Here is a 26,244-nt window from a genome sequence, read left to right as displayed (position 1 = left end):
TTTTATGGAATTTCTCATAGAAGCTTTATTGTTTTCTAAAATAAATTTGTTATCTGGTGTTTATTTCCCTATTTGATGCAGAAAGCTAAATATTATAAACAATTATTCTTTTTTCCTTCTATAATGGTTTTAATCAGATAAGAATGATCTTATTTTGTAGTTAATATTTTCAATTGTAGATTAGGAGCTGCATTCTAAAGAATTATATTCTTCCATCCTTTATAAAGACAAACCATGTCATCATTTATGACATTAGTAATAAAAACAATCAATTGATATTGATATTAATTCAAATTTTTATAAATACTGCCTTACCTTATGAGAATAGTAAGCTAGAAGTTTAGTTTTTATTTTATTTGTAAATTCTTACAATCATGGACCAACAAAATTAGTGATCTGCTATTTGCCCCAAAGTTAACATTGATAGTATTATTGATGTGTAGGTGTAGAAAAAAGTTTTGAACACCCCAAAGTGGGTATGGTAGGCAAGATTACCATCATGCAATTGCTACTGAAAAGCTGTCAAACTTAAATCCTTTTGTAAGTTTTTGCTTCCTTTTAATTTCCTTCTTCTATTTGATTTGTAAAAAAAAGTTGGGATTGTCAAATGATCATCGTCCCATTTTTGTTATATCTGAGGCCTTTTGTAATTTCCTGTCACTGAATTATTTAAAAAAAAAAGTTTTGAATGTGTTTATATCTATAATTATTTATAGCTATGAATTTATTTCCTTATGCTCAACCTTTAACATTCCGATGTAGAGAGTTATTATAGTTCTTTATTTGTATGGATCATATTGTTTGAGTTTTGTATTTTGGTTTATTATCATTTACTGCTTTCGTAATTTTCTACTATGTTTTGTGCCTATGAAAAACTTTTTGAATAATTTGGTGGGTTATTCCTATGAAAAGCATGATAATTAGGAATTTTGAACTACTTATGGCTTATCTAGAAAACCCAATTAGATATATACAGATAAGGAAGCATTTCTTAGAAAAGAAAATTAGAGTTTAAATGAGAACCCATATCCAAAAAAATTGCTACTACCAGTAAATTTTTTTTTTTTAATGGGTTGCAGGGCTAAGAAAGCTATGAGTTATGACACAAACATGAGTTATGAAAACAAGTTTGAGTGATTGCTTACATGTGAAGAGTATTAAAATAAAACAATACTTGAGTGGGTTACCTAAGAGATCTCATAATTTAGTAAGAAGAAGAGTGCTAATTTTGAAAAAAATTGAGCATATGAGAAAAAATGATGTGGTGTTTGGCTCAGTTATTGTGGTTGTGATTTACTTATTTGTTCATAGTCAAGATTGTCCAATATATTTTTGAAGAAAGAAAGTATAGAAAAGACAGACAGGTTGAATGTCAGAGGATTCAAGCGAGGTTTGACATGCACTGTAAAACAGCTGGTGATGATTAGCTCTTTTTTAGTAGGATTTCTAGATGTTTCTTGCATTTATAAAGCTTGCCAAAGTGGTGAAGGAAAATTTTCAATTATTAAAGTAGGAAGTAGTTTTTTTATAAATGGGTGTTAATTTTGAATGGAGTTTCAATGTAAAGAAGACATGTCTGTAGTTGGGTATGACGATTATGATGATGGTGGTGGCAACAATGTTCCCTCATCGAGTAGTTTTTTCATATTAAATAATCACATAAGAACTATTAATTATTGTTATTAAAATTCTATCAAATATCTCCTCATTATCAATAATTTAACTTGCTTCATTCATTGAACCAAAATTTTTTTTTCGAAAATTCTGCTTATTAGTTATTGATGCAGTTCATAAAAATACTATAATTCAATCATTTATAAATTTGATTGTGATAGTTATCTATGTATTTAATTTGAAATTCATACTAGGTGTTATTTTTCACATGTTGCTCCTCTTTATAATTTGGTTTTCTATGTTCTTTCTATTTCGTTGTTTACAAGTTCTTTGAGGGCTTCTTTTTTTAATTATTTTTCCTGGGGTTGTGATGTAAAGGTCTAAGAGTTCACAAATCACAGTGATTGAGGCATGTAATTGCGTTACAATGAATATCATAATTTAATGGTAAGTTTAGTGATTTTCCCCTTTTCTATTGATTTTTAAAAATATATATATATTCGAACATGTAATAGAATGCAAACTTGGCAAAGAAGTAGGAAATTAGGAACAATGGGCATTTTGTTCTTTGAAACTTATTTCTCTGCATCTTGCCATCCTATATCTATGGTAAGCTTTTTTGTAGCAAGCATTATTCTTTTGATGGACAATTTCTACTTGAGTATAATTTGGTTTTAATGCTCATTTGAGAAATTTGAAATTTGTAAATTCTATTAAATAGTTTACTTGCTGCAAGTATTTTGATCTCTGCTAATTTCTATGTTTTGTGTCATACTATGTACTTTATATTTTGTTTCTAGAAGGACACCATTGTAACATATGATATATATTTTTTTAATTCTATAAAAGATAGTTGGAGTTGATTTTAATTGGAGTGATATTGTATTTTATACATAGCATTCCTACAAGTAGGACAAATGAGGGGCTGTACAACATGCCCTTGCACTAATATATATTTTACTGTGAAGGATACTTTGATGAACATTTTCTTTCATTTTTTTTTTTCCTCTTTTTTATATAGGGTTGGGAAGAGTTTTAGACTTCCATTTTCTTCTCTTTTTTTCCAGCTAAAAGTACTTGCCTCTTTGTAGTAAAAAAATTTCAGCTGAGGTTTTGGACTTTCTTTCATCAAAAGCCAGTGAGTTAGGCAGCTTAGATTTGGTGCAAATGTGAGTTGGGTGTTTTGTCATTTGATGAGTTGCCTTGAATGTGTTTGATTATTGTTGTCAACTAGAATCACATTAGAGTTTTGAATGAGATTTACACTACTTTGACTCAAAAGAACAAAAAACTAAGCCCTCTCTCAAAAGTCTTTTTAAAGAATAGAGAATGCCAAGAAGAAGTCTGCACTTGACCATAAATTAGGATTTAATATTGGATTATTTCAATGAATTATGTAGACTGTTTAATCTATCATTTGGAATTGTTTTCCCAATTTTAGGCTTCTTTTTTTTTCTTCTTTCTTAGGTAAACAATATTGAACTTCTTTTCTTCGTTTACAGCTTCATCTTGATGCCAAACTCAGGATTTAATGTCGAAATCAAAGTTTGAGAAGGAATTTGCAGCTTGAAAGTAGATGGATTTATTGCATTTTGTACGTTAATAGCAATTTCCCATTTTGATTTGCAAGGACATTCTCACAAATTTAGAGACTACTACATCCCTCTTGGCAGATATGTTCTAAGACTTACAAGACTTACAATGAATATAAAGCATAATATTAAATTTGTCTCAGCAAAAATGGTGTCCTCACACACTTTATATATAAAAGAAACTGAGGAAACATTAATTTTTTATAGTTATATTTTTTCAGTTTCTTTCATTCCTATTGTAACAAAGAAACAGAACTAAGTTAAACATGTAAAAGGTTAAATTTTATTTGAATATTCATGTTTTATCAATAATTGTGTTGTGTCTATTGCTATGAAACAAATTGTAGAGCTTGGAAAGGGTGCTCATTTCATCTTTGATTACTATGTTTTTAGTTATTTTAATTTTTCGACCAAGTCAATATAGTGTATATAATTGTATTGTGGCTGTTTGGATCAGTTATATATTTGCTTGAATGCATCAAAATTTTCCTTATAATGTCTATTGAATTTTGCGTAAGAATTTGTATCATGACTATAATGTAGTGATGTCAAATAGGCTATTGTTTTCTTCTCATCATCTATTTAGTAATTTTTTTTTTTTTTTTGAGAAAATCTTTTGAGTAGTTGAATGCATGCTCAGTTGCTTAATGGAACACTATGGAGTTTTACCCAAGAAATATGATGAGTTAAAACACTTTGTTTTCTGAAATAGTATGACATGGTTCAGATATATAGATCTAACAATCTAAATTTTCCTTTCCATTTCTTCTCCTCTCTTCCCTTTTTTCTTTTAAAGAAACATAATGATATCCAAGGTTGTCAAAATCGGGATCCTACGTAGGATCGTGAGAGGTTGGTGGGATCGTGGATCGTAGAATCAGATCGTGGATCGTAAGATCCTATATTATTTGAGAAAAAAACAAAAAATATATATTGGTATGTTAAATAATCACATAAATTATACATTTATTGATATAATTACTATACATCACTACATTCATTTATAAGCATTATTTAAAGATGCCAAAAACCTCAAAATGTGACACTCTATTGGAATATTTTTTATTTGAGTCTAACTGACACTCTCTCTACATTGGAGTGGAAAAACTTGGTCTATTGAGATTTTATTTTTCATTTGGGTCCAATTGAGCCTTCTATCAAGTTAAAGAAGATTATAAAAAATCAAGGTTGTTTGGTATCATCAGAATCGTATGATCCTACCGATCTTGAACGATTGCGAAGATCCTTGAAAGATTTAAATCGTTTTGGGTAGGTAGGATCGTAAAATCGTAGGATCGTAGGATCCAGATCGGGATTTTAACAACCATGATGATATCAAATTCTTATAACTTTATTTTATATATATATATACTTCTAAGTTTTGTTAATGAAATTTTCTGGTTAATAATATGAATTTAGACTTAACTGAGCCTTTTAAATATGAATAAACTCATGATTAATAATATATTCATTCCCATGCGGTAGCACGGGTTACATACTAGTGTAGAATAATGTTTAAAAGTGAGATAAAGATAATGTCATTTTTTTTAGAATCTTTCTCTACATGAGAGTTGATAAATGTTTGAAAATTTGAATTTAAAATAAAAGGTGGTAATTCAAATTGGAGATGAGAAATAAAAAAGCCTAAAACTTAAGAACTTTTTTAAAAAATAATAAATTACTCTTTTAATCAATTTATTTATTTTTAATTTAAAATTATATAACTAAAAGATAAGGGTATTCTAGAGAGTTTAAGAATTTGTTTAAGGATATTTTCGTAAGCAATATTTTGAAATTCAAATAGAGAATCTTGTTATTAGTAATATAGATAGAAAAAAAATTTTAGACAAATTAATGTGAATGCTTTCATAAATGCAATACAAGAAATTTTTTTTAGTACTATTCTCAAATCTAATCTACACTATAAACCTATTGATTAGATTTTGGTACTTCTATATAAAGTCAATGAAGATTTTAAGTCCTCATTAAGAGTTAATATTTAAATAAAGTGTGAATTTAAATATGAAAATATATGGTGAGAGACCGAAAACTCATAGTTAGATTTAAAAGTACTCGAGTTGTCACAGTATGGTGTGAATTTTTTTTTTTTTTTTTGGTTGAGTCTTTGTAGCTGTTGGCTGTAAATCCCAGTGTGCATTTATGGGATTAGCATAATGTTGAAATATACAAAGCTGCATTGGTGAGGTTATTGAGATCAAGCACAGACAGACTGCAATACTGGAAATCAACATAGGCTTCGAATGCTCTTATGTTACAAGTCGTAAAGTATAAGTTGTGTATAAACTAGTTGTCGTTTAATCTGTATTTAATTATTATTATTTTTATTTGAGAAGAATAGTCTGTATTTTTCCTCAAAAAAAAAAGAAAAAAAGAATAGTCTGCATTTAATTGGCAGTGTAGTTAGTGGTTAGTAACACGTGTCCTTAGTTGATCAGTACATTGTTAGTTAGAAGTTATTTTTATAATCAGTTATTCTTTCCTTATTTCCGCTTTCTAAGAGCATCCACATCCGGATTCTAAATCTCATCTTATTTTACCATCCCAAAAAGCTACTTTATCAATTATACCATACCATTTTACAATACACCCACCATCCCAAAATTCTATTATTCTACCATCTTAAAAAAATATTATTTTTTTAATCTTTTTTTATTATTACTTTTCCAACTACCTTTTTTGTTTTCAAAATCAACTTGTTTTCAAAATCAACTATTCCTATTGCATTTCCAACGGTCTGCCACTTTTTTTTTTCTTTTCAATTTCTTTTCAATTTCAATTTATTTCCAACTGTTTCACCAACCTACCGATTTTTTTTTCAATTTATTTCCAACTATTTCAACAACTGCCAATTTTTTTTTTTTTTTTTTTTTTTTTGAGAAAGAACCTGCCAAATATCAACGTACTTAAATTTGTCAACTTTAAAAATCCACATACATATATATTCCATAAAACCAGTCAAATATTGATGTAAAATCCACATAAATATTTATAGATGCATCCTGTCAAATATTAATGTATTCAACCTGTCAATTTTAATGATCCAGATACACACACACACACACACATATATATATATATATATAGAACCTGCCATTTTTTTTTTTTTTTTTTTTTTTGGAGAAAGAACTTGCCAAATATCAATTTACTCAAACTTGTTAACTTTAAAAATCCACATACATACATATAAATGCAACCTGCCAAATATCAATGTACTCAACCTGCCAATTTAAAAAATCTACATACATATATATACATACAACCTGCCAAATATCAATATATTCAACCTGCCAATTTTTAAATTTCACATACATATATATACATGCAACCTGCCAAATAACAATGTACTCAACCTACCAACTTTTATAATCCACATATATATGGATTGGATCTAAATTTAAACGTACATCCCCAAGGCTTATGGATTGGGTATACATACACAAAGGCATGGTACCAAACATTTGGAGCACTTCAAATCTAGCAATTACGAATAAAAGAAAAATCAATTAAGTTTATTCTCAATATAATGACCAGAAAAGAATTTAAGAGAGTCAGAGAGAAGATTTTAAGCTCAAGCTGACAATATAGACTCCATTATCCTGAAACCCTTCAGCATACAAGTTTTTCAATCTTATTATAAGCAAAAATGAAACCCTTCAGCATAACAATATAGACTCCATATAATCAATCTTATTATAAGCAAAGCTTACACCTCAGTCACAATTTTTTGGTTTTGGCATCATTTCCCAAACTCCAATAAAAACACTAAATCCAGTCATCTCACCACAGATAGTCGAATAGCTAACAAATGTTGCTAAGAAGTAAAGTACAAAAATAGACACTAATATGGAATAGATAAGTCATAAACATTGAAACCTGGGATCAGACTGACGTGCAAATGAATAATTTCAGCATTGCTGGTGACTTTTCCAATCAGTTTTTATCTTCTCATCACTTCCCAAAGTCCGAAATAAACAACAAATTACAAAAGTCAAATGATGTAAGTTTACCACAACAACCCATTAACACAAACAAGAACATAGAAGAGACTACCAATCTTGTCACTATTCACAAAAGATTATCATAAAAAATAAAAATATATATGTATGTATATCAATATAAAAGAACCACAGAGAATTTGGGATCAGACTGACATGCAAATAATATTCAGCAGAGCTTATGCTTCAGTCACTCTTTAAGTTTTGGCATCATTTCCCAAAGTCCAATAAAACCACTAAATCCAGTCATCTCACCACAGATGGATGCCTAACAAAGGTCACTAAGACGTGAAATATAAAATATGGGGGGAAAAAATTGACAGTGAGCTCCAGCACAATTGTCACTTCCTCCCCTTACAAGTGTTGGATGGTAGGTGGAGGGTGAGGTCAAGGGTTCAAGACCCATTGGGTGGGTGTGTAACTAACCAATCCAAAAAAATAAAAGCACTAATATGAAAAATATAATGAAATAATAATTAGTGAAAAAGATTATGGTTCCATTTGCATCAACAACGCTTCAATTGAAATTTTTATTGAAAGTCTGTTGGAGGAAATTGTGAAAAATATATCCATACTGTGAGAGAGAGAGTAGACGAAGAAAATTTCGGAGCTCATAACTGTGAGAAAAGGCAACAACCTATCTCAATTAAACAACGAAAATAAGCTCATAACATTAACATGTGCAAGAGCACTCCAGCATCAATTCAAACTGTGCCTAGCTTGTTGTAAAGCTTATTGTTGATTAATTTTTTCTCATGTAGCACACATTTGTAGAGCCACAAAGACTTTAATATAAAATTCCAGGGTATTAGACACGTATGATTTGAGTTCATTCTTAGTATAATAACTATATTTAGAATTTGAGGCCTTGCTTCACTTAGACAAATATTGCCATTTGCCTTTTTCTACACTAAAATCTTGACATCCTTTTCCATCTTAAATAATGCTACTTCTTCCTGCTTCTTTCAAAGTCAAGCGAGATATTATAGAAACTAAAACTTCATCAGGTAATTAATAGACACATTATCAATAACTAGATGAGATTCACAGAGACTTTGTCAAGCACTTCCTCAACGCCTTAATCTAAATCCTACTAGGCTTCCCTAATCCTTATTGTACCTTGAACCGGAACAATGAATCCAAACAACACCATTTCAGCACATCATATATTACAAAATTCTCAAACAACTTCGGATATAAGCCCTTTACACAGTAATTTTTTGTTACAAAATATAAGCCCTTTACACAGCCACTTCGGATATAATATATATTATCTGCAAAAATATATAGAAATCAAACAAAATCATAGAGTTGAACCTGAGCAGACTTTCTGAAGATGCTAATCCGACAGCAAGTGAAAACCCTCGTGATGAAGCTGAATCCCACCTCTGCAAACATCAACAGCAATTCTTAGATCAAAATACAAACACAAACACAAGCTGAATCCCCCTTTTCTTGCAGAAAGAGAAAAGAAACACAAACACAAAAAATCGAACATGGATCAAAACCCACCTAGTAAATTGCTTTGATTTTGATTTTGATTTTATTTGAGAGACCGACGAAGCTTCGGTGAATCGGCAGAGGCAGAGGCAGAGGCAGAGGCAGAGGCTTGGTGATTCGGACAGCGGCTTGGTGATCGGAGAGAAAAGCGAAGCTCGGTGACAGTGAAACGGATTTGGAGATGGGTGAGGGTGGATCGGCAGAGGCAGAGGCTTGGTGATTCGGACAGCGGCTTCTTGATCGGAGAGAAAAGCGAGGCTTGGTGACAGCGGCTTGGTGATCGGAGAGAATAGCGAGGCTTGGTGACAGTGAAAACGGATTTGGAGATGGGTGAGGGTGAATCGGCAGAGGCTTGGTGATTCGAACAGCGGCTTGTTGATCGGAGAGAAAAGCGAGGCTTGGTGACAGCGATGGCTTGGTGATCGGAGAGAAAAGCGAGGCTTGGTGAGACAGCGGCTTGGTGATCGGAGAGAAAAGCGAGGGAAAGGGAAAAGCTTGATGGCGCGAGAGAGAGCAAAAACCGGTAGTGTAGGAAGAGAGAGAGAGAGGTTGAGCGACTGTGCACTATTAAAATAAAATTTTGTTGGATGGCATAGCGCTACAGTGCGATCTCATATATGAGATCGCACTGTAGCAGTATGCCAAAAAAATTTGGCCGGTCCCAGGTTTAGCAATCCAATTGCTGGGGTAAATTGGGCCCAAATGCCAAATTTACTTTACAATTTGGCATTTGAGAAGCCCACTGTTGATGCTCTAACCTGATATATAAACAGTGTGTTTGTAATCAATTTATTCAATGAAGCATTTTCTTCACCATCACAAAAAGCTCCCTCTCTCTCTGAAACTCTTCCTCTTAGTTTTGCACCTCCATCGTTAAAGCTTTGAGCTTTTGTTGATTTTTGCGCGTCTAACTCATTTAGTACGGTAACAGTTATTCATCCGTTAGTCAATGTTGGTCTCTAGCCATTATTTTATTAAAATTTTTGATCAGAAACAAGTGAAATCATTTCATTTATTCTCAAAGCTCGTTTACATCTGACATAACCTCAGAATATATCATATGTGGAGTTTCCTCCATCATCTATCGTTAACAACTTTTCACTTTGGAAATTATGACAAATTTTGTGGCCTAGAGTTATTGATATTTCTATAGATATATTTGAGCTATTGCAGAGTCTTTCTTACTTTTTTTTGTAAATTTTTTTTTTTTTGAGAAACCACCCCAGGAAGAGGGGGAGTCTTTCTAACTTTTGTAGTAAGATCAATATAAGATTTCCGATTCAACAAGGGAAAAAATAATTTATCACCTGATTGGCACGATTTAGAATGGGGCCAAATCATTATTTATCTGCTAAGTTCCTAAAAATCTGAGCTATAACTTCTTTCAAAATCAACACCAAAAAAAAAAAAAAAAAAAACCCTCTTTATCCATAATTCCAATTCCAAATGCAGAGGTTAATGAAGTAGCGATTCTATTCAGAAAAAAACAAGAAGAAAAAAGTAGCGATTCTTTTCTGTAGATATCTATGGGTTATCTGTAGATCACGTGAAGTGTGAATAGATGAGTACTACTGATTGTAGTAATAAATGCTGAATTGTTTTGTGCTACACGACTACAAGAGGATGGGATTAAAAAGGCTAAAAGTACTGAAATTTCACAGATTTAGAACGCCTATCTTCAGTCTTCACTCTCTCTCTCAACCCGCCCCAACAGCTAGTCGGCAACTATTCAAATTTTCACTTTCCCATGCCTCGGGTCATCAAGACTGTACTCGGCTACACTTACCAAAATCAAAATCAGATTTTCCGTACTCCTCCATACTCAAGGTTGAAACACTCTCAACCCTCATCTCTCTCTCTCTCTCTTATAAATTGGTTTTTTCTGTTTGTTCTCCGTTATCTCTGCTCTCTAGTCTCTCTAGTGATTTCGAAATCTACAAAGCCCTTTACTCTTCTTTACATCAAAATCTTTCCAGTTTCTTAACTCCACCGGGTTGCTGGTTGCTGTTGCCACCGCCTAACACCCCACCTGACGCCGCCGCCTCACATTTTTTCCACATTGCACCATGGGTCTTCTCAGCCTCTCAGACTCGGCTTCCTAGTCTCAGATCAGGTAAAGTTTCTTCCTTTTTCATTCCTCTTTTTTCTGTATTTTGTGTTTGTGATATGGGTTTATCATTTGTTCAATTTTTTTTTTCTTTTTGTGATAAGTAATATAAATCATCTGAAAAGCAACATAAGGGATCTTGTTCAAATTATTTAAAGCTTAGAGATTAGGGACCAAAACTGACCAAGTGATTGGATTCAAAGATGAAATCCTAGTTTTTTTTATTTGATTTATCAGTCAAAGACTTGATTTATCACTTTTCAAAGATGGAACCCCTAATTTGAGTATGTTTGTTTGTGTTACCATTTTTCGTATACTTGAGTTATCACTTTTCTGAGTGTGCATTGTGTTTATTTTCGTTATACTCTTTACAGACAGGCATTATACTTAGTTTGATTCATTATTTTAGTGTGGTCTGAGTGTGATTTGTATTTGCCCTGCTTTATTCCTTGTTTTTATTTATTTATTTATTTTTTATGATCAATATTCTTGTATCGTTACTGTAAAAAAAGAATATGAACCCCTGTTTTAACAAGATAAAATCCAAACACATTTTTATTTTCTTATCTGCCTATTTTATTCCTTGTTTAGTTTTTTTTTTTCTATGATCAATATGCTTGTATCTTCTCTGTAAAAAGAAGAACGAACTATTTTAAAAAGATGAAATCCAAACACATTGTTATTTTCATTTGTTTGATTCATTTTGCTTTCCTAACTTAAAAATTTGAAATCCTAATTTTATACAGGAGTTGAAAGTTATTCAAGTTGGTTTTTTGCTTCCTTTTCAAGGTTGAATCCTTGACAACTAAGAGTTCTCTGAGGTATCATCTCTTTCTTCTAACTTCTTGTCATTGTTTGTGTTACTTTTGTCGTTGTATTTGTTGTCGCTTTGACCTGTTGTTCTTGATTTTTCCTTCTTTTTAAATAAAACACTTAGATAAGATTTCATTAATTACTAGTGAATACGTTGATCTTATATTTACATGTTTTCCCTGGCTTAGCTAGAATATTATACGTTGAAACATTTTATAATGTACTACACGATAACTAATACAAGATCAATGATTAATATAGATACCTTCTCAATCAAAGTTCTTTACTGCATTAGGAAAGCTATTTTTTGGAGATACTTATAGTATATCATAATTGTAACTAATTATATATACTACTGGGAATATTGCCTACTGTCTTGGTGGTTTACAACCTGACTGACTTGTGCAGTCACTGACTTCTTTGCTACCTCTATGGCTTACTATACATACGTGTGTATGGAATTATGAGGATGCTGTAGTATTTGTAGCAATGCTTGCTGCTGTATGGTTTTGGAACATTACTTGATGTGTGGAATGGTTGGCAGGTTTAATGTGTTTAGAATCTAAACTTTAGATTGACTTTTATATGCTTGAGTTTTCTTGAGGCAATTTTGCGGTACTGCCCAATGCCCAGGCCTTTAGGCTTGGACATTTGGAAAATATTTGTTGTAATGTGTGAATGACTAACAGGTGATAAAAAATGGGATTTTATGAATTTTTATCTGTTTTATTAATGCCCAGGTTTTAAATGCTATTGATGTTTAGCATGTGGTAAAAAATGGTATTTTGTGTGGTATTATTTGTTTGCTATTGTGTCCATGTTTCTCTTTGTATTTTTTTTGTTCCCAAATGTCAATATGTGGGCTCTGGGAAGTATAAATTTGGACTGATTGTGTTCAAGTAGACGTTGAAGGCCTATTTTAAAGGGTATTGGCCCATTTTAAAAGAAATGTTGTAAAAGAAGTCCAAGCTGATATGACAAAATTTAGAAAGCCCAATAATATTGGCCGAAAGTCCCTAAATCCATGAAAATCTACAAATTTGGTCAAACCTGTCAAACCCACCCCAACCGATTACCCTTCTTAGTGGATCCAACCCATATTTCAGGTGAGTGCGGGTTAATTTTTCAGTGGCTCATATAGAAAATGAAAAAATTGTAAGAGAAATTCATAATTTTTTTTATAAAAAACATTATTAGTAAAATCTTTTATTTATATTACATTGTTGGAAATGTTTCAAGTTTGAATTGATGATGGCTACATTGGCTGGTGTCTTCTTATCCACAATCTTTGACCAAATCAGTAAGAGGGGTAGGGTAGGTGATAATAAACTTAATAAGCATCCCATCATTTTGGCCCCTCTTATCTCTCTTTTCTTAAACATGTTTCCTCCTTCCAATAATGAAAATGAAGGAAGACAGCTGCTAAGGCAGATTGCCTCAATCATAAAAGACAAAAAAGCGACGCTCACCATGACTGATGCTAAGGATGTGCTGGCCTTTCTGTCAACCATTTCCTTTAAAATTTTCTTTAATTAGTGCAATATATAAACAGTGTTTATGTTCTCTTCATGTATACGGAGAGCAGTCCAAAAATCCTCTATTTTGTGTCCTTTACTCTATTAGAAATTCCTTCACTTTTTTAGGCATTAATACTAGTTCAGAGCCTTGTTTTGTTAGTACACACAACCAAAGTTTGCCATTGAATCTTGGCTGTAATCGTTGTACTCAATTTTGCACAAATGATAAATTATATCTAGTGGGGTCAAATCACTTCTTAAGACTGGGTCGAATCACTCCTTCCAATAATGAAAATGGAGTTGTTGACTTGTCGTGGTGAGGTGGAGGGCGTGTGTTTGCGGGGATCGGCATGCTGGAGGTCTAAGTTTGTGGATCGTCTGTGCTGGAGTTTTGGTGATGGCACATATCAGAGTTTGGGTCAGTCGGTGATGGGTTGCATGATTGTTCGGTGGCTGGATTGGTAATAGGCTAATTGTTGGTGGCTTGATTGAAGTTTGGTGGAGGGTTTCAGTGGCTGGATTGAAGTTTGGTGGTGGGTTTCGGTGATGGCATAGATCGGAGTTTAGTGGTGGGATTCATTCACAAATTGGAGTTTGGTGATGGGTTTCGTTCTTAGATCAAAGAGGAGTGGCCCCTAGACTAGCTGAGAGTTTTTTTTTTTTTTTTTTTTTGTTCAGATTTGGGTGGGGTAGTTTTCTCCGATGGATTTGTGCGGGTAGTGGATGGGTTTATTGTTTTGTATTTGTGGTGGATAGTTGATGGTTTTGTGGTAGATTTCGATGGATTTGTTGTTATGATTTGAGGGCAGTCACAGGTCAGGAAAGAAAATTCTGTGTTTAGGTTTGTGTTTTTAAGTTCTTTGATCTAGGTTGGATTTCCTGTTTTCATCATGTTCTCCCTGAGTTTTTTTTTTTTTTTTTTAGTTTTTATTTAAATTTAGATGCTGATGTGGTAATTTTTTAATGCTAAAATAGATTTTTTAATTATTATTTTATTGTGCAGTCAGCCATGTTAGCATTTTCTATTAGTTGGGTGACGGTAAGAACCTAAACGTCGCGCGTTAATTGATTTAGGGAACGAAAGTGGTAAAATGAAAATGTAGGGACCAAAATGGAAAAAAAGTCAATGTAGGGACTAAAAGTGCATTCACGTCTTATAATTTTAGCAAAAAGTTAGATAAGTTAGATGGGCATTTGTGCAAGGTTGGGGACGAACTAATTAGGGGAGAGAAGGAAAGTAGAAAAATAAAATAATATTCTCTTAAATTAATTAGGGTAGTTGATGTGGCCATCATTAAATTTTAAAGATGACATGGATTGTAGTGATTTTTTTAACCTTTAGTTCTTATTGAAATTTATGGTTTAAAAGATGTGATAACTTTTGTGGAGTTATACTAGATGTAATTCTAAGCAATGTTATACCAACTGATATCTTGTTATAGAATTCATGTTTTGAAATCCCACTGTTGAATTGTATATACTATATGTTCTTAACATTAATGCTAATTTTTTTTGTCAATTTAATATTATTCATCATTTGATCCATAAAGTCATATTCTATGTATTATCTTAAACTATAAAAACTTAAATTTAAAAAACTAATTGATGACATGACAATTTATCAAGTGCAGAATATACAAAGATAACATAATTTAACGGAGGATTTGTCAAAATTCGCATCTACGTAAAAAATATTGAGTGATGTAACATTGCTTAAAGTTATACTAGATATATATATATATATATGTATATATATATGTATATGTTCATGGTATTATATACACATTATTATTTCGAACTGAGTCTTCTTATATTGTCTATGTTTAGATACTTAAGTTTGCATGCAAATATAATTGACACATAATTAGAATTTGATAAGAAAGGCGCCAGGCGTAAAATTGTGGTCCATTTAAAATCTGGAGATACTTGACATCAATTAATGGAACAGTGAAATGACATATAGCATGACAGTGGTTGTGGTGGTGGTTTTGTTTTCAATTTTTTTGTTTTGCAATGGATTGTGGCTGCCACGGTGGTGGTGGCAGGGGCGGCAGCAATGTTGTCTGTGTTATTTATTGTGTTGGTTATGTTATTTTAATGTGTAGTAAATATTATTTTAATATATAGAGTTGAATGATAAAACATCTAATAAATAAGAAGTTGTAAAATGATATGATAAAATAATAAAGTAGGTATTTGGTGTGGTAAAATTGTATAAATTATGCCACAGCTGCTGTGGATGCTCTTAACCCTCCATTTGATGCTCTTTCAAAAATTGAATTCAAGATTTGACATGATTATCATTAAATACCTCTTTACCAGTTCCTAATCATCTTGAGTTCCCTTCAGATTTCATAAGAACTTATTGTTCGAGGTAATTTGTTCACATGCCATGTGTTGCAAATCGGTTAAGTTCTTCTAATGATCCGGATAGTATTCAAAGAGAAAAAAGTAAGAACTTGCAGAAGAAAATCCATCACAGCATGATGAGATTTGAACGTTAGCTTTGAGAATTTGGAAAAATCGGATAGAGTGAGTTGGAAGGGAAAGGAACACCCTTCTTTGTGTACCTAATATTGATTTCCGAGTGCACAAATAAAAAGATGTCCAAAGCAATGAAACGCAATCGGTTTATGTTAGATCTAAGACATCAGATTACAACACTGAACTTTGGTAGATATTAACATATAACTAATAAAATTAAACTAATACACAAACAAAAAAAGAGCGGTAAGCAACACCAAAAGAGTATTGAGTAAAACCAACGCAAGTAGTCGTTCTTACAGTTCAGGCATCTTTCGTACGTGTCTATTATTACAACCGGCCTCAATCCCGTACGGGAACGCCATTATGTCTGCAAGAAAATATTCCAATATGACGCCATTAAGTCTGCAAGAAAATATTCCAATATGACGCGGAAGCAATAGCTGCTGTCTGAACCATCACCTTTGCCTCTGTTCTGGGTTTCTCCAACATTATTGCAGAGCCGACTCAATAAGTTAAGAGGCATTAGGCGAAAATTTTGTGTGCCATCTTTTATATATTTAAATAGTAATTAAATAATATTAATTAATGTTTTTATTTGTATTGAAAATTTAAAGTTTATTTTTATTTATTACATGATTTAATAAATTAGTATTAGTAAAATATAAATAAGTTAATATAATATATATCAAAGTATTAATTGATATAACAATAAATAATAATCAATGAAGTAAAAATTTGCATTAAAAAATATATATTAATTTGAGTGGGTATGTATTGGAAGTGGCTCGTGGGTGGGTGAATGGGAGAGTGTTTTTTTTTTTTTTTTATTCGTGTAGAAAGGGGGGTTGATAGTAATGGCTGGATCTACTACTACTTCGTCCATTGAGTATAAGAGAGCAAATGATGGTATAGCAATGAACATCGGGATGATACTCGGAAAGATGAGCCACCTTCTCTTGAAAGGAATAGTTAAAAGCCATGTCACTTGGAACGGAACTGGTTGCCTTATTTACTTTTAGTAAGACCGCTTTGGTAAGCTAAATTCTATTATATGGACATGGTTGCTTACAAGACAAAAGCGAGCTTCTAGATCCAAGGCTGAGAAGTCATTGTTCTCTAGAGGTTCAGCCGGTGGATGAGGGAGTTTGTAACTGTGTTGGTGGGGCGTAGAATTGTTTTTCACCTTTTTAGATTATATATTAAGTTTGTTAACGGGCACGGTCAAGTGTCCGTTATCAGTAATATTTTTTTATTTTTTCGGACAATTTTTTGTCGTTATTTGACCTTTATGTCAAATTTTCATCTTTTTTTTATTTTTTTGTTAGTACTACGGGGTGTTCATTTTGACTTTTTTGACCAGTTTTTTTTTGTCTTTTTTTCACTTTAACAGGCAACGAACCGGTACTTGATAACAAATCCCTGTAAAGTATTATATACTCAAACAACTGCACAGTATTTAGTCCTGTCATTTTTATCAAGCTTTGTGCAGTGTGTATTAACCCTTTGCAGTGACAACAGTGAAACGGTGCTTGATAACAAATCTCTGTAAAGTATTATATACTCAACAACTGCGCAGTGTTAAGTCCTGTCATTTTTATCAAGCTTTGTGCAGTGTGTATTAACCCTTTGCAGTGACAACAGTGAACCGGTGCTTGATAACTAATCCCTGTAAAGTATTATATACTCAACAACTGAGCAGTGTTAAGTCCTGTCATTTTTGTCAGGCTTTGTGCAGTGTGTATTAACCCTTTGCAGTGACAACAGTGATCCGGTGCTGGATAACAATTCCCTGTAAAGTATTATATACTCAACAACTGCTTTGTGCAGTGTGTATTATCCCTGTGCAGTGACAACAGTGCGGTGGCGGTGTGAGCAGACTATGCAAGTGTAAGAGTAAACTCACTAGTCCATTCAATCTAGTAGTTAAAAAAATATAACTTAAAATGATTGTCTGAACTTATAGAAAAAGAACAAGAAACAAGACTCAGCGTGTTGTTTTTGTCCTGTCAATCAAATAGGATTTTATTAATGTGTGCATAATAATAAACCAATTTAGAAATAAGTTTATTGAAAATTGAAAAAATTTTAACAACTTTTTCAATTTCTAATAAAATTTTTTCAAAACTGAATTGGTTAACATGTGCCCTCAACATGTTAACCGGATCTCTCAAAATATAACTTAAAATGATTGATTGAACTTATAGAAAAAGAACAAGAAACAAGACTGAGCGTATTGTCTTTGTCCTACCAATCAAGTAGACTAAAAGATACAATTTAAAATGATTGACTGAACTTATAGGAAAAGAACAAGAAACAAGACTCAGCGTGTTGTCTTTGTCCTACCAATCAAGTAGACTAAAAGATACAATTTAAAATGATTGACTGAACTTATAGGAAAAGAACAAGAAACAAGACTCAGCGTGTTGTCTTTGTCCTACCAATCAAGTAGACTAAAAAATACAATTTAAAATGATTGACTGAACTTATAGAATACAATTTAAAATGATTGACTGAACTTATAGGAAAAGAACAAGAAACAAGACTGAGCGTGTTGTCTTTGTCCTACCAATCAAGTAGACTACAAAATACAATTTAAAATGATTGACTGAACTTATAGGAAGAGAACAAGAAACAAGACTCAGCGTGTTGTCTTTGTCCTACCAATCAAGTAGACTAAAAAAATACAATTTAAAATGATTGACTGAACTTATAGGAAAAGAACAAGAAACAAGACTCAGCGTGTTGTCTATGTCCTGTCAATCAAGTAGATTAAAAAACATAACTTAAAATGTATAACTTAACGTATATAAAAAGATCAAAAATCATGATGAAGAAAATAAAAGAAATGATACAGATAGAGAGGCAGAGAGATTTTGTTTTTGTTTTTTTTTGATGGGGAGAGGCAGAGAGATTGAAAGATGAGAGATTTGTCCAGATAATTATGTCGTATTATTAATGAACTTGACTAGACTAAATTTTGATTTTAGTATATTTTGTTAATATTTTATTTGATGTGAGAGAAATTTTCTCAACAATTTGAAAGTTTTAATGGTGAAAATAGAAAGTCTATTATCTTATTTGAGATTTTAAGTGATAGAGAATGAAATGGATAAGAATAAATACTCATTCCTCTCTATTTCTTTAAAATTTTAAATTTTCATTCTCTTGAAATTGTGAGAAATTTGAAAAAATAAAATTAGATTTAATGATTTTTTTTATTAAAACTTTCAAAATACACTTATATATTGAACCATTTATTTTAAAATATGATCTAATAGTAATATTGTTATAAAATAATTTTGCTCATTTTCCTTTATATTACTCTTAAATAAGGTTAATTAATTTCATTTTATTTATTTCTCTTATTTAAATATATTCCATTTCGTTGATTTCCTTTCCATAAGGTTAGTGATATCTCCATACTCTTACTTTTTTTCAAAAATAGATTTCACATTTGGATCTATCAATATTGTGAGAAGGGTTTTGTGAACCATTTCCTTTAAAATTTTCTTTAAGTGTTTATGTTCTCTTCATGTATGCGGAGAGCAGTCCAAAAATCCTCGATTTTGCTTCCCTTACTCTATTAGAAATTCCTTCACTTTTTCAGACATTAATACTAGTTCAAAGCCTTGTTTTGTTAGTACACAACCAAAGTTTCCCATTGAATCTTCGCTGTAATCGTTGTAGTCAATTTTGCACAAATGATAAATTATATCTAGTGGGGTGAAATCACTTCTTAAGACAGTGGGTAAAGTTCTGTTTGATTTAATTCCTCTTATATATTTTCCTTCACAAATATATCCTAATGTGATTCATTTCACCTCAGTGAGAACTGGGACCGTAGATTGCATGAGTTGTTGATAGTTAATTTGTACTTACAGGGTCTTTCTTTCAGGCTTTCAATCAGCAGCTACACTTCAATAACTGAGGTAGGTTTTTATAACATTTTTCACTCAAGTATTTTTGTCTATCAACGCATTTATTTTTATTCTCATTGTCATCTTACCGAAATAACATTGGCTATGCATTTAAAATTATATACAAATTAAATTGTAATTCATGTTTTTGCTTGAAATCATTTAACAATAGTGAAAATGAAGTGATTTTAGTTTACCTAGAAGCTTATTTGGTTGGAGAGAGGAGTAGAGGAAGGGGACCAGAGTTAGGTTTGATCATATCCTCATTTTAATGTTGTTTGAGGTGGGAGGAAGGGGGATTTAGAGGGGTCACAACCCTACTTTTTTAATTCTCCCAATTAGAAAATTTTTGGAGGGTAGTGTTAGGAATTTAACCTAATCCCCATATTTGTGAGAAACGAAAAATAGATAAAAATATGTACCAAGAAAAATCACACAACATAAATATTTACAAGGTTCAACAATGTGTCTGTGTCCACATAGTTGCAAGGATTTAATGAATAGAAATTACAAGAGTGCCATATAATACAATTTTCATTACATCAAACCCTAATCCAGAGCAATAGCATATATATCCCAAACAATTTTCACATAGCAAATCTCCTATTAAAGCTTCGTTTGGTTTGTGTGTTTGCGTTCGGAGCGTCTACGTCTGGCATCTTTTTTATTTTTTTTTGACCTGTGCCTCTTACACTATACACACCACTTGACCTGAGTAAGTAGGCAAATGAATAGTAGTCCGTGCATGAACAGTAATTTTATTATTTTTTATTGTTTTTAATTTTCAGTAAAATAAGCGGTATTCAATCGCATACTGTAAATAGTAACGCATCCAAATTAGGTTTGGTCACAAACCGGATTAAACACAACAAAATCCAGATGGCCTAATAGGGAGTACGGTAACTATATAGAAAAATATTGGATAATTATGAATGGGAAAGCTATGTTCTGCCCAATTGTTTAGCACAAGAAATAGGATGTTTAGTATGTTACAATCAAAATGGTTATATGATCAAACCACTCCCATGATCATTTTTGTAAAAAAAGTTGTAAAATAGTCTATGGCTTTAGCATTTTCCCAAATTATATGATCATTCCACTCCCATGTCCTCTCCTAATTTAATTTTGAAACATCCAAGCAAAGAGGAGGGATATATTTTCCCCTTCTTGCACTTAATTTTTAAAACATCCAAATAAGGGGAATGAATACCAATTCCCCTCTTATTATACTATTCAGTTTTTTAATTTTTTTTAATTTTTTATATACTATTTATTGGGCTCATTGTACTTTTTGATACTATTAAAGGGCCTTACTGTATTATTTCAGCGAACTATCACTTTTTATCTACCGTATATTCAACAAAAAGTTTTTAACTTCAACAGAATAAGCAAATCTCAAACCCCTAGTTATGGTAACTTTATGTATGCAAAGGCCCCTAAATCTTAGGGCCCGTTTAGTAACTGTGTTTAAGTATTGTTGTTTAATTTTCAGTATTTTGAACCTATGTGTTTGAGTATTATAACAATACGATTCGGCAGTGTTATTGTTATTTAAAGATTGAAAATTGTTGTTTAAATAACTGTTTTTACTGAGTTATTCTTTTCAATCATTAATGCAATACTAGTTTTTTCTTGAGGCAGTGCTCTGTTCCACTTTCGTGCCTTAAATTTAATACTTCCAAAAAAGAAAAAGCTTTCAATACCCAACAAAGAAAAATGTCTTGTTATCTATTCTCTCCTAGTTTCTTGGACAGGATTAACTATTCAGTGCTTGTCATAAATTGATTCATAATGTGTTGTATAGCCTTGTGATATATAATCCAAAAATGGTAATGTTGTTAAGTGATGATTGGAAATTACTGATGTAGTTCATATTCAAAATTGAATATTATTTTTATACCATACGAATTGTCATGTGTACTGTCACAACAAGTGGTAGGTTTATATGTAATTAATATGCAGCCAGTCACAATTTTCTTCGTAGGATAATTTAGAAAAAGTTATGATTTTTTTATATAACAGTAGAATTACTAAAAAATTCAAAGATAGTGTGTTTGGATAGAACTTATTTTGCTGAAATTGAAAACTGAAAACACTGTAGCAAAATAGTTTTTAAATGTGTGAATAATACCGTGGGATCCATTTTTCTTGAAAAAATTGCTGAATAGTGTAATTTGTGGGTCCGTAAACAGTGCATATATGCACTGTTCACTGCGGTGAGTCAATATTTTCTGTTACTGTTTAATAAACAGTAACCGCAATACTCCAAAACACGGAAAAACAAAAAAAAAACAAATAACAAAAAAAAAAAAAAAAACAAAAACGTAGGAACAAAACGCAACGCAGCTTATAAGTGAACCCAAACACACACAAAATTCTTAATCAAAACCGCGAGAAAAAGCTTCTGGAAGCACTAATCAATGTCTTTTGGAAAAGCTGACAGATGCCTAGAGAGTCAATCCAAACTGAACTAAAAAAAGGTATGGCCAAATGTTGCAGTTGTTTCTCCCAATTTAGATAGAGATTTTAGATTTGCAAATCCTTCTTAGATGCTGATTCTTCTTTGTGTTATTCCCATTGACTCCTGAACATAAGTTTTATTTGTGATTCCTATTTTAAAAAACAAAATTAAAAGCACAAGTTGAGAAACCCAGTACTTAATAATAATAAATAAAAAAAACCAAATCAAACAAAAACCGGGGAATCCAAACAAGTCATTTTCCCGGATTGGTAAACTATATGACGCAATGCCACTGAAAAATTGACCGCATTACCTATTGATAGTTAAGTATTGAAATTTTAAATCCTGGTTCTTTCAGCTGCTGAGCATTAGTAACTGCGGAAGGCTTGTGTAACATTTCCTACTCAAGTTCCTTTGTGCATCAATCTATTTAGTTATTTTCTCATTATTGTCTTGCAGAAATAACATTGTTTATGACATTTAAAATTATATACAAACTAGATTGTACTTTATGTTTATGCACAAAACGTTTAACTGTAGTAATAAAGATGTAATTTTATCCAGAAAAATGGTACAATTTATTTAAATTTGAATAATTAATGCGCCACCTCCCACATAAAAAATAAATACACCTCTTCCCCCAAATAAAATAAATTCACCACTTAATATAATTAACGTAACAAAATAAATGTATTTATCCTATTAGTAATGTCAAATAAAAATAGTGTTTTATATAAAACTTTCCCGTTATGGTTTATTAACAATTGCTCTAAGGGTAACCGTTAACATGGTCCCTAAAATTATATACAAATTAAATTGTAATTCTGTTTATGCACAAAAAGATTTAACACTAAAAATAATGAGGTGGTTTTATCTAGAAGCTTGTTTGGATGAAAAAAGAAGTAGAGGTTTAATGAGCGTTGTTTTGATGCACAAAAACATTTAACAATAGTAATAAAGTGGTGGTTTTACCTAGAAGCTTGTTTGGTTGGAAAGAAAAGTGGAGGTTTAATGAACCTTGTTTTGATGTTTTTTAAGGTGCGAGGAGGGGGGTTTTGGATAGGTATGCTAATTCCTAAGTCCTATCTCCCTCATTGGTGGTGGCTCTAGGATATTTTTTCTAGGGGGTCAATAAAAAGATGAATCTTGAATAAGAGATATATCTTGTAGTCTATGAAGATTGTTTATTACAAATATGTCCACAGTGCTGGGAAGATAATAAGAAATATACTATTAGTTTACTTGACATATTGATTTATAGTACAAAGAACATACTAATTTTTGTTGTTAAGAAGAAATCCTAATTATTATTGCTAATTCATCAATTATTTCTAAATACAATAAACATATTAATTATTATTACTCGGTGAATCCTAATTATTATTGCTCAGAATTCTTTTATTTATCAGTTTGTCTTTACTTCTTACAATTATTTTAGTTTGTCTTGATTGTATGAAACTTATTGTTTATTCTTTTTTTCTCACTATATGCTTCTTTCATGTGTGTCCTTGCTTATTAGCATTAAAAAATGCATTTTTAGTCCTTACATTTTGACTTTTTTCCATTTTGATCTCTACATTTTCATTTTACGACTTTTAGTTCCTAAATCAATTAACGCGTGATATTTAAGTCCTTATTGTTACCCATCTAATAGAAAATATTGACATGGCAGACGACACAGTAAAATAATAATTAAAAAATCTATTTTAGCATTAGAAAATTGTCATGTCAGAATTCAAATTAAAAAAATTAATTTATTAAATTTAACTAAATGAAAAAAAAAAAAAAAATGAAGCCCAATACAGTTCAAAACATCATAGTCCTAGATCACAACTCTCTGAAACTCTCCTGTCTGAATGATGCTTGTGGGTTTCTTTTTCTTTTTCTTCCCTGGATCGGTCTCTTAGTTTCTCCACCTCCATTCTTTCGATATCTTCTTTTTTTCTTCTTCTTCTTCTTCTTTCTCCCTCTGTCTTGGTGCTTAGACTTCTTGAACTCTCTTTATCTCTTGATCTTGCTCAAACCCAAACCCAAACCCAAACCCAAACCCAAACCCATATGCCTCAAGCTCCTCTCTGAAATCAATGGTCTCTTTCTTTGGCATTTTTTTTTGTGGGTTTCTGTGCATACGGCATGGTGGAGGTCTGAGTTTGTGGATCGTCTGTGTTAGAGTTTTGTTGATGGCACATATCAGAGTTTGGGTCGGTCGGTGATGGGTTGCATGATTGTTCGGTGGCTAGATTGGTAATAGAATAGTTGGTGGCTAGATTGAAGTTTGGTGGAGGGTTTCAGTGGCTGGATTGAAGTTTGGTGGTGGGTTTCGATGATGGCATAGATCGGAGTTTAGTGGTGGGATTCGTTCACAAATTGGAGTTTGGTGATGGGTTTCGTTCTTAGATCGAAGAGGAATGGCCCCTAGACTAGCCGAGTTTTTTTTTTGTTTTTTTTTATCAAATTTGGGTGGGGTAGTTTTCTCCGATGGGTTTGTGTGGGTAGTGGATGGGTTTATTGTTTTGGATTTGTGGTGGATAGTTGATGGTTTTGTGGTAGATTCCGATGGATTTATGGTTATGATTTGAGGGCTGTCACGGGTCAGGAAAGAAAATTTTGTGTTTAGGTTTGTGTTCTTGAGTTCTTTGATCTAGGTTGGAATTCTTGTTTTCATCATTTTTTTTTTTTTAATTTAAATTCTGATGTGGCAATTTTTTAATTCTAAAATAGATTTTTTAATTATTATTTTATTGTGCCGTCAGTCACGTCAGCATTTTCTATTAGTTGAGTGACGATAAGGACCTAAATGTTGCGCGTTAATTGGTTTAGGGACCAAAAGTGGTAAAATGAAAACGTAAGGACCAAAATTAAAAAAAAATCAAAATGTAGGGACTAAAAGTGTATTTACGTCTTATTATTTCAACAAAAAGTTAGATAAGTTAGATGGGCATTTGTGCAAGGATGGGGACGAACTAATTAGCAGAGAGAAAGAAAGTAGAAAAATAAAATAAAATAATATTCTCTTAAATTAATTAGGTTAGTTGATGTGGCCATCATTAAATTTTAAAGATGACATGGTATTATATATATTCATGGTATTATATACACATATTATTATTTCGAATTGAGTCTTCTTATATTGTCTAAGTTTGCATGCAAATATAATTGACAGATAATTAGAATTTGATAAGAAAGGCGCCAGGCATAAAATTGTTGTCCATTTAAAATCTGGAGATACTTGACATCAATTGATGGAACAGGGAAATGACATTTAGCATGAAATTGGAATGTAATATAGTCTTCATTGAACTTTCTCTCCGCCTTAAATAATTATTTCGAATTGAGTCTTCTTATATTGTCTTAGTTTAGATACTTAAATTTGCATGCAAATATAATTGACAGATAATTAGAATTTGATAAGAGAGGACGCTTGGCATAAAATTGGAGTCCATTTAAAATCTGGAGATACTTGACATCAATTAATGGAACAGTGAAATGACATTCAGCATGAAATTGGAATGTAATATAGAGTCTTCATTGAACTTTCTCTCTGCCTTAATATAATATATCATGCATATTCACATAGTTCTAAACCTGTACTTCTAATGCTAGAGGCTCTTGTCTTTGTTAAGGAGGACAACTTGGAAATGGAACAATCAGCTAGTAAGGAAATTCAACTAGCAACTGCGTCAACAAATAATGAAGATCAAAATACTGAAAAGGAAGCAGACATTTCAGGTGGAAATGAAAAAAAAAATGATGACTTGATAATTGAAATTAGCAAAATAGTCAAAAGGACGGAAACTCAATTATTAGAAGAGTGTCGTATCTACAGACTTCCACGCTACCTTCGAAAATGGAATGAAGAAGCCTACACTCCTCAGGTTATTTCAATTGGCCCGTATCACCACGAAAACCAAAGATTGAAAGCCATGGAAGAGCATAAAGAGAGGTACTTCAGGAGTTTCATGAAACGGAGTGACAGAAGCTTGGAGCATTTAGTAGGCACGGTAAGGGAAATGGAAGAACGCATTCGCAGGTGTTATGAAGAGACTGTTGATCTTACGAGTGATAGCTTTGTGAAAATGATATTGCTGGATGCGTGCTTCATTCTTGAGCTTTTATTCCGACGTAGTTCATTAAGTTTGACAAGTCATGACGATTCTATGGTTGTGGAACCAAGGGCTGCTGCTGTGAAGGTTGACTTGCTATTATTTGAAAATCAGCTT

General features: G+C 32.0%; 1 protein-coding gene, 1 long non-coding RNA gene and 2 other non-coding genes across 53 annotated transcripts in view; 1 reads left to right on the top strand and 3 right to left on the bottom strand.

Moving 5' to 3' along the window:
- LOC126703600 (UPF0481 protein At3g47200-like) overlaps positions 1-26,244 on the top strand; it is a 146,698-nt gene that overhangs the window by 75,158 nt on the left and 45,296 nt on the right. For 15 of the 50 annotated variants that reach the window (XM_050402606.1, XM_050402580.1, XM_050402599.1 and 12 more), the window contains one exon: positions 25,900-25,967. The exons of 24 other annotated variants lie outside the window; for them this stretch is intronic. In XM_050402606.1, coding sequence (XP_050258563.1) covers positions 25,900-25,967 — 68 coding nt within the window. Of the gene's footprint in view, positions 1-9,531; positions 10,836-19,527; positions 19,576-25,627; positions 25,968-26,244 lie in introns of those variants that run through there. 11 more of the 50 variants (XM_050402618.1, XM_050402579.1, XM_050402597.1 and 8 more) reach the window with 7 other exon arrangements.
- On the bottom strand, positions 5,987-9,477 carry LOC126703606 (uncharacterized). The gene is made up of 2 exons (XR_007648137.1): positions 8,735-9,477; positions 5,987-8,610 (listed from the first exon to the last, which is right to left on the bottom strand). It is a non-coding gene; the product is annotated as an uncharacterized LOC126703606 (long non-coding RNA).
- Positions 7,100-7,187, bottom strand: LOC126704497 (small nucleolar RNA Z122). The gene has a single exon (XR_007648208.1). It is a non-coding gene; the product is annotated as a small nucleolar RNA Z122 (small nucleolar RNA).
- Positions 7,362-7,444, bottom strand: LOC126704494 (small nucleolar RNA Z122). Its single transcript, XR_007648205.1, has one exon. It is a non-coding gene; the product is annotated as a small nucleolar RNA Z122 (small nucleolar RNA).

This window comes from Quercus robur, chromosome 10 (assembly GCF_932294415.1).
Source record: "Quercus robur chromosome 10, dhQueRobu3.1, whole genome shotgun sequence".
In the NCBI taxonomy this organism is placed as follows: Eukaryota; Viridiplantae; Streptophyta; class Magnoliopsida; order Fagales; family Fagaceae; genus Quercus; species Quercus robur.
This window is presented reverse-complemented; position numbering and strand designations above follow the sequence as displayed.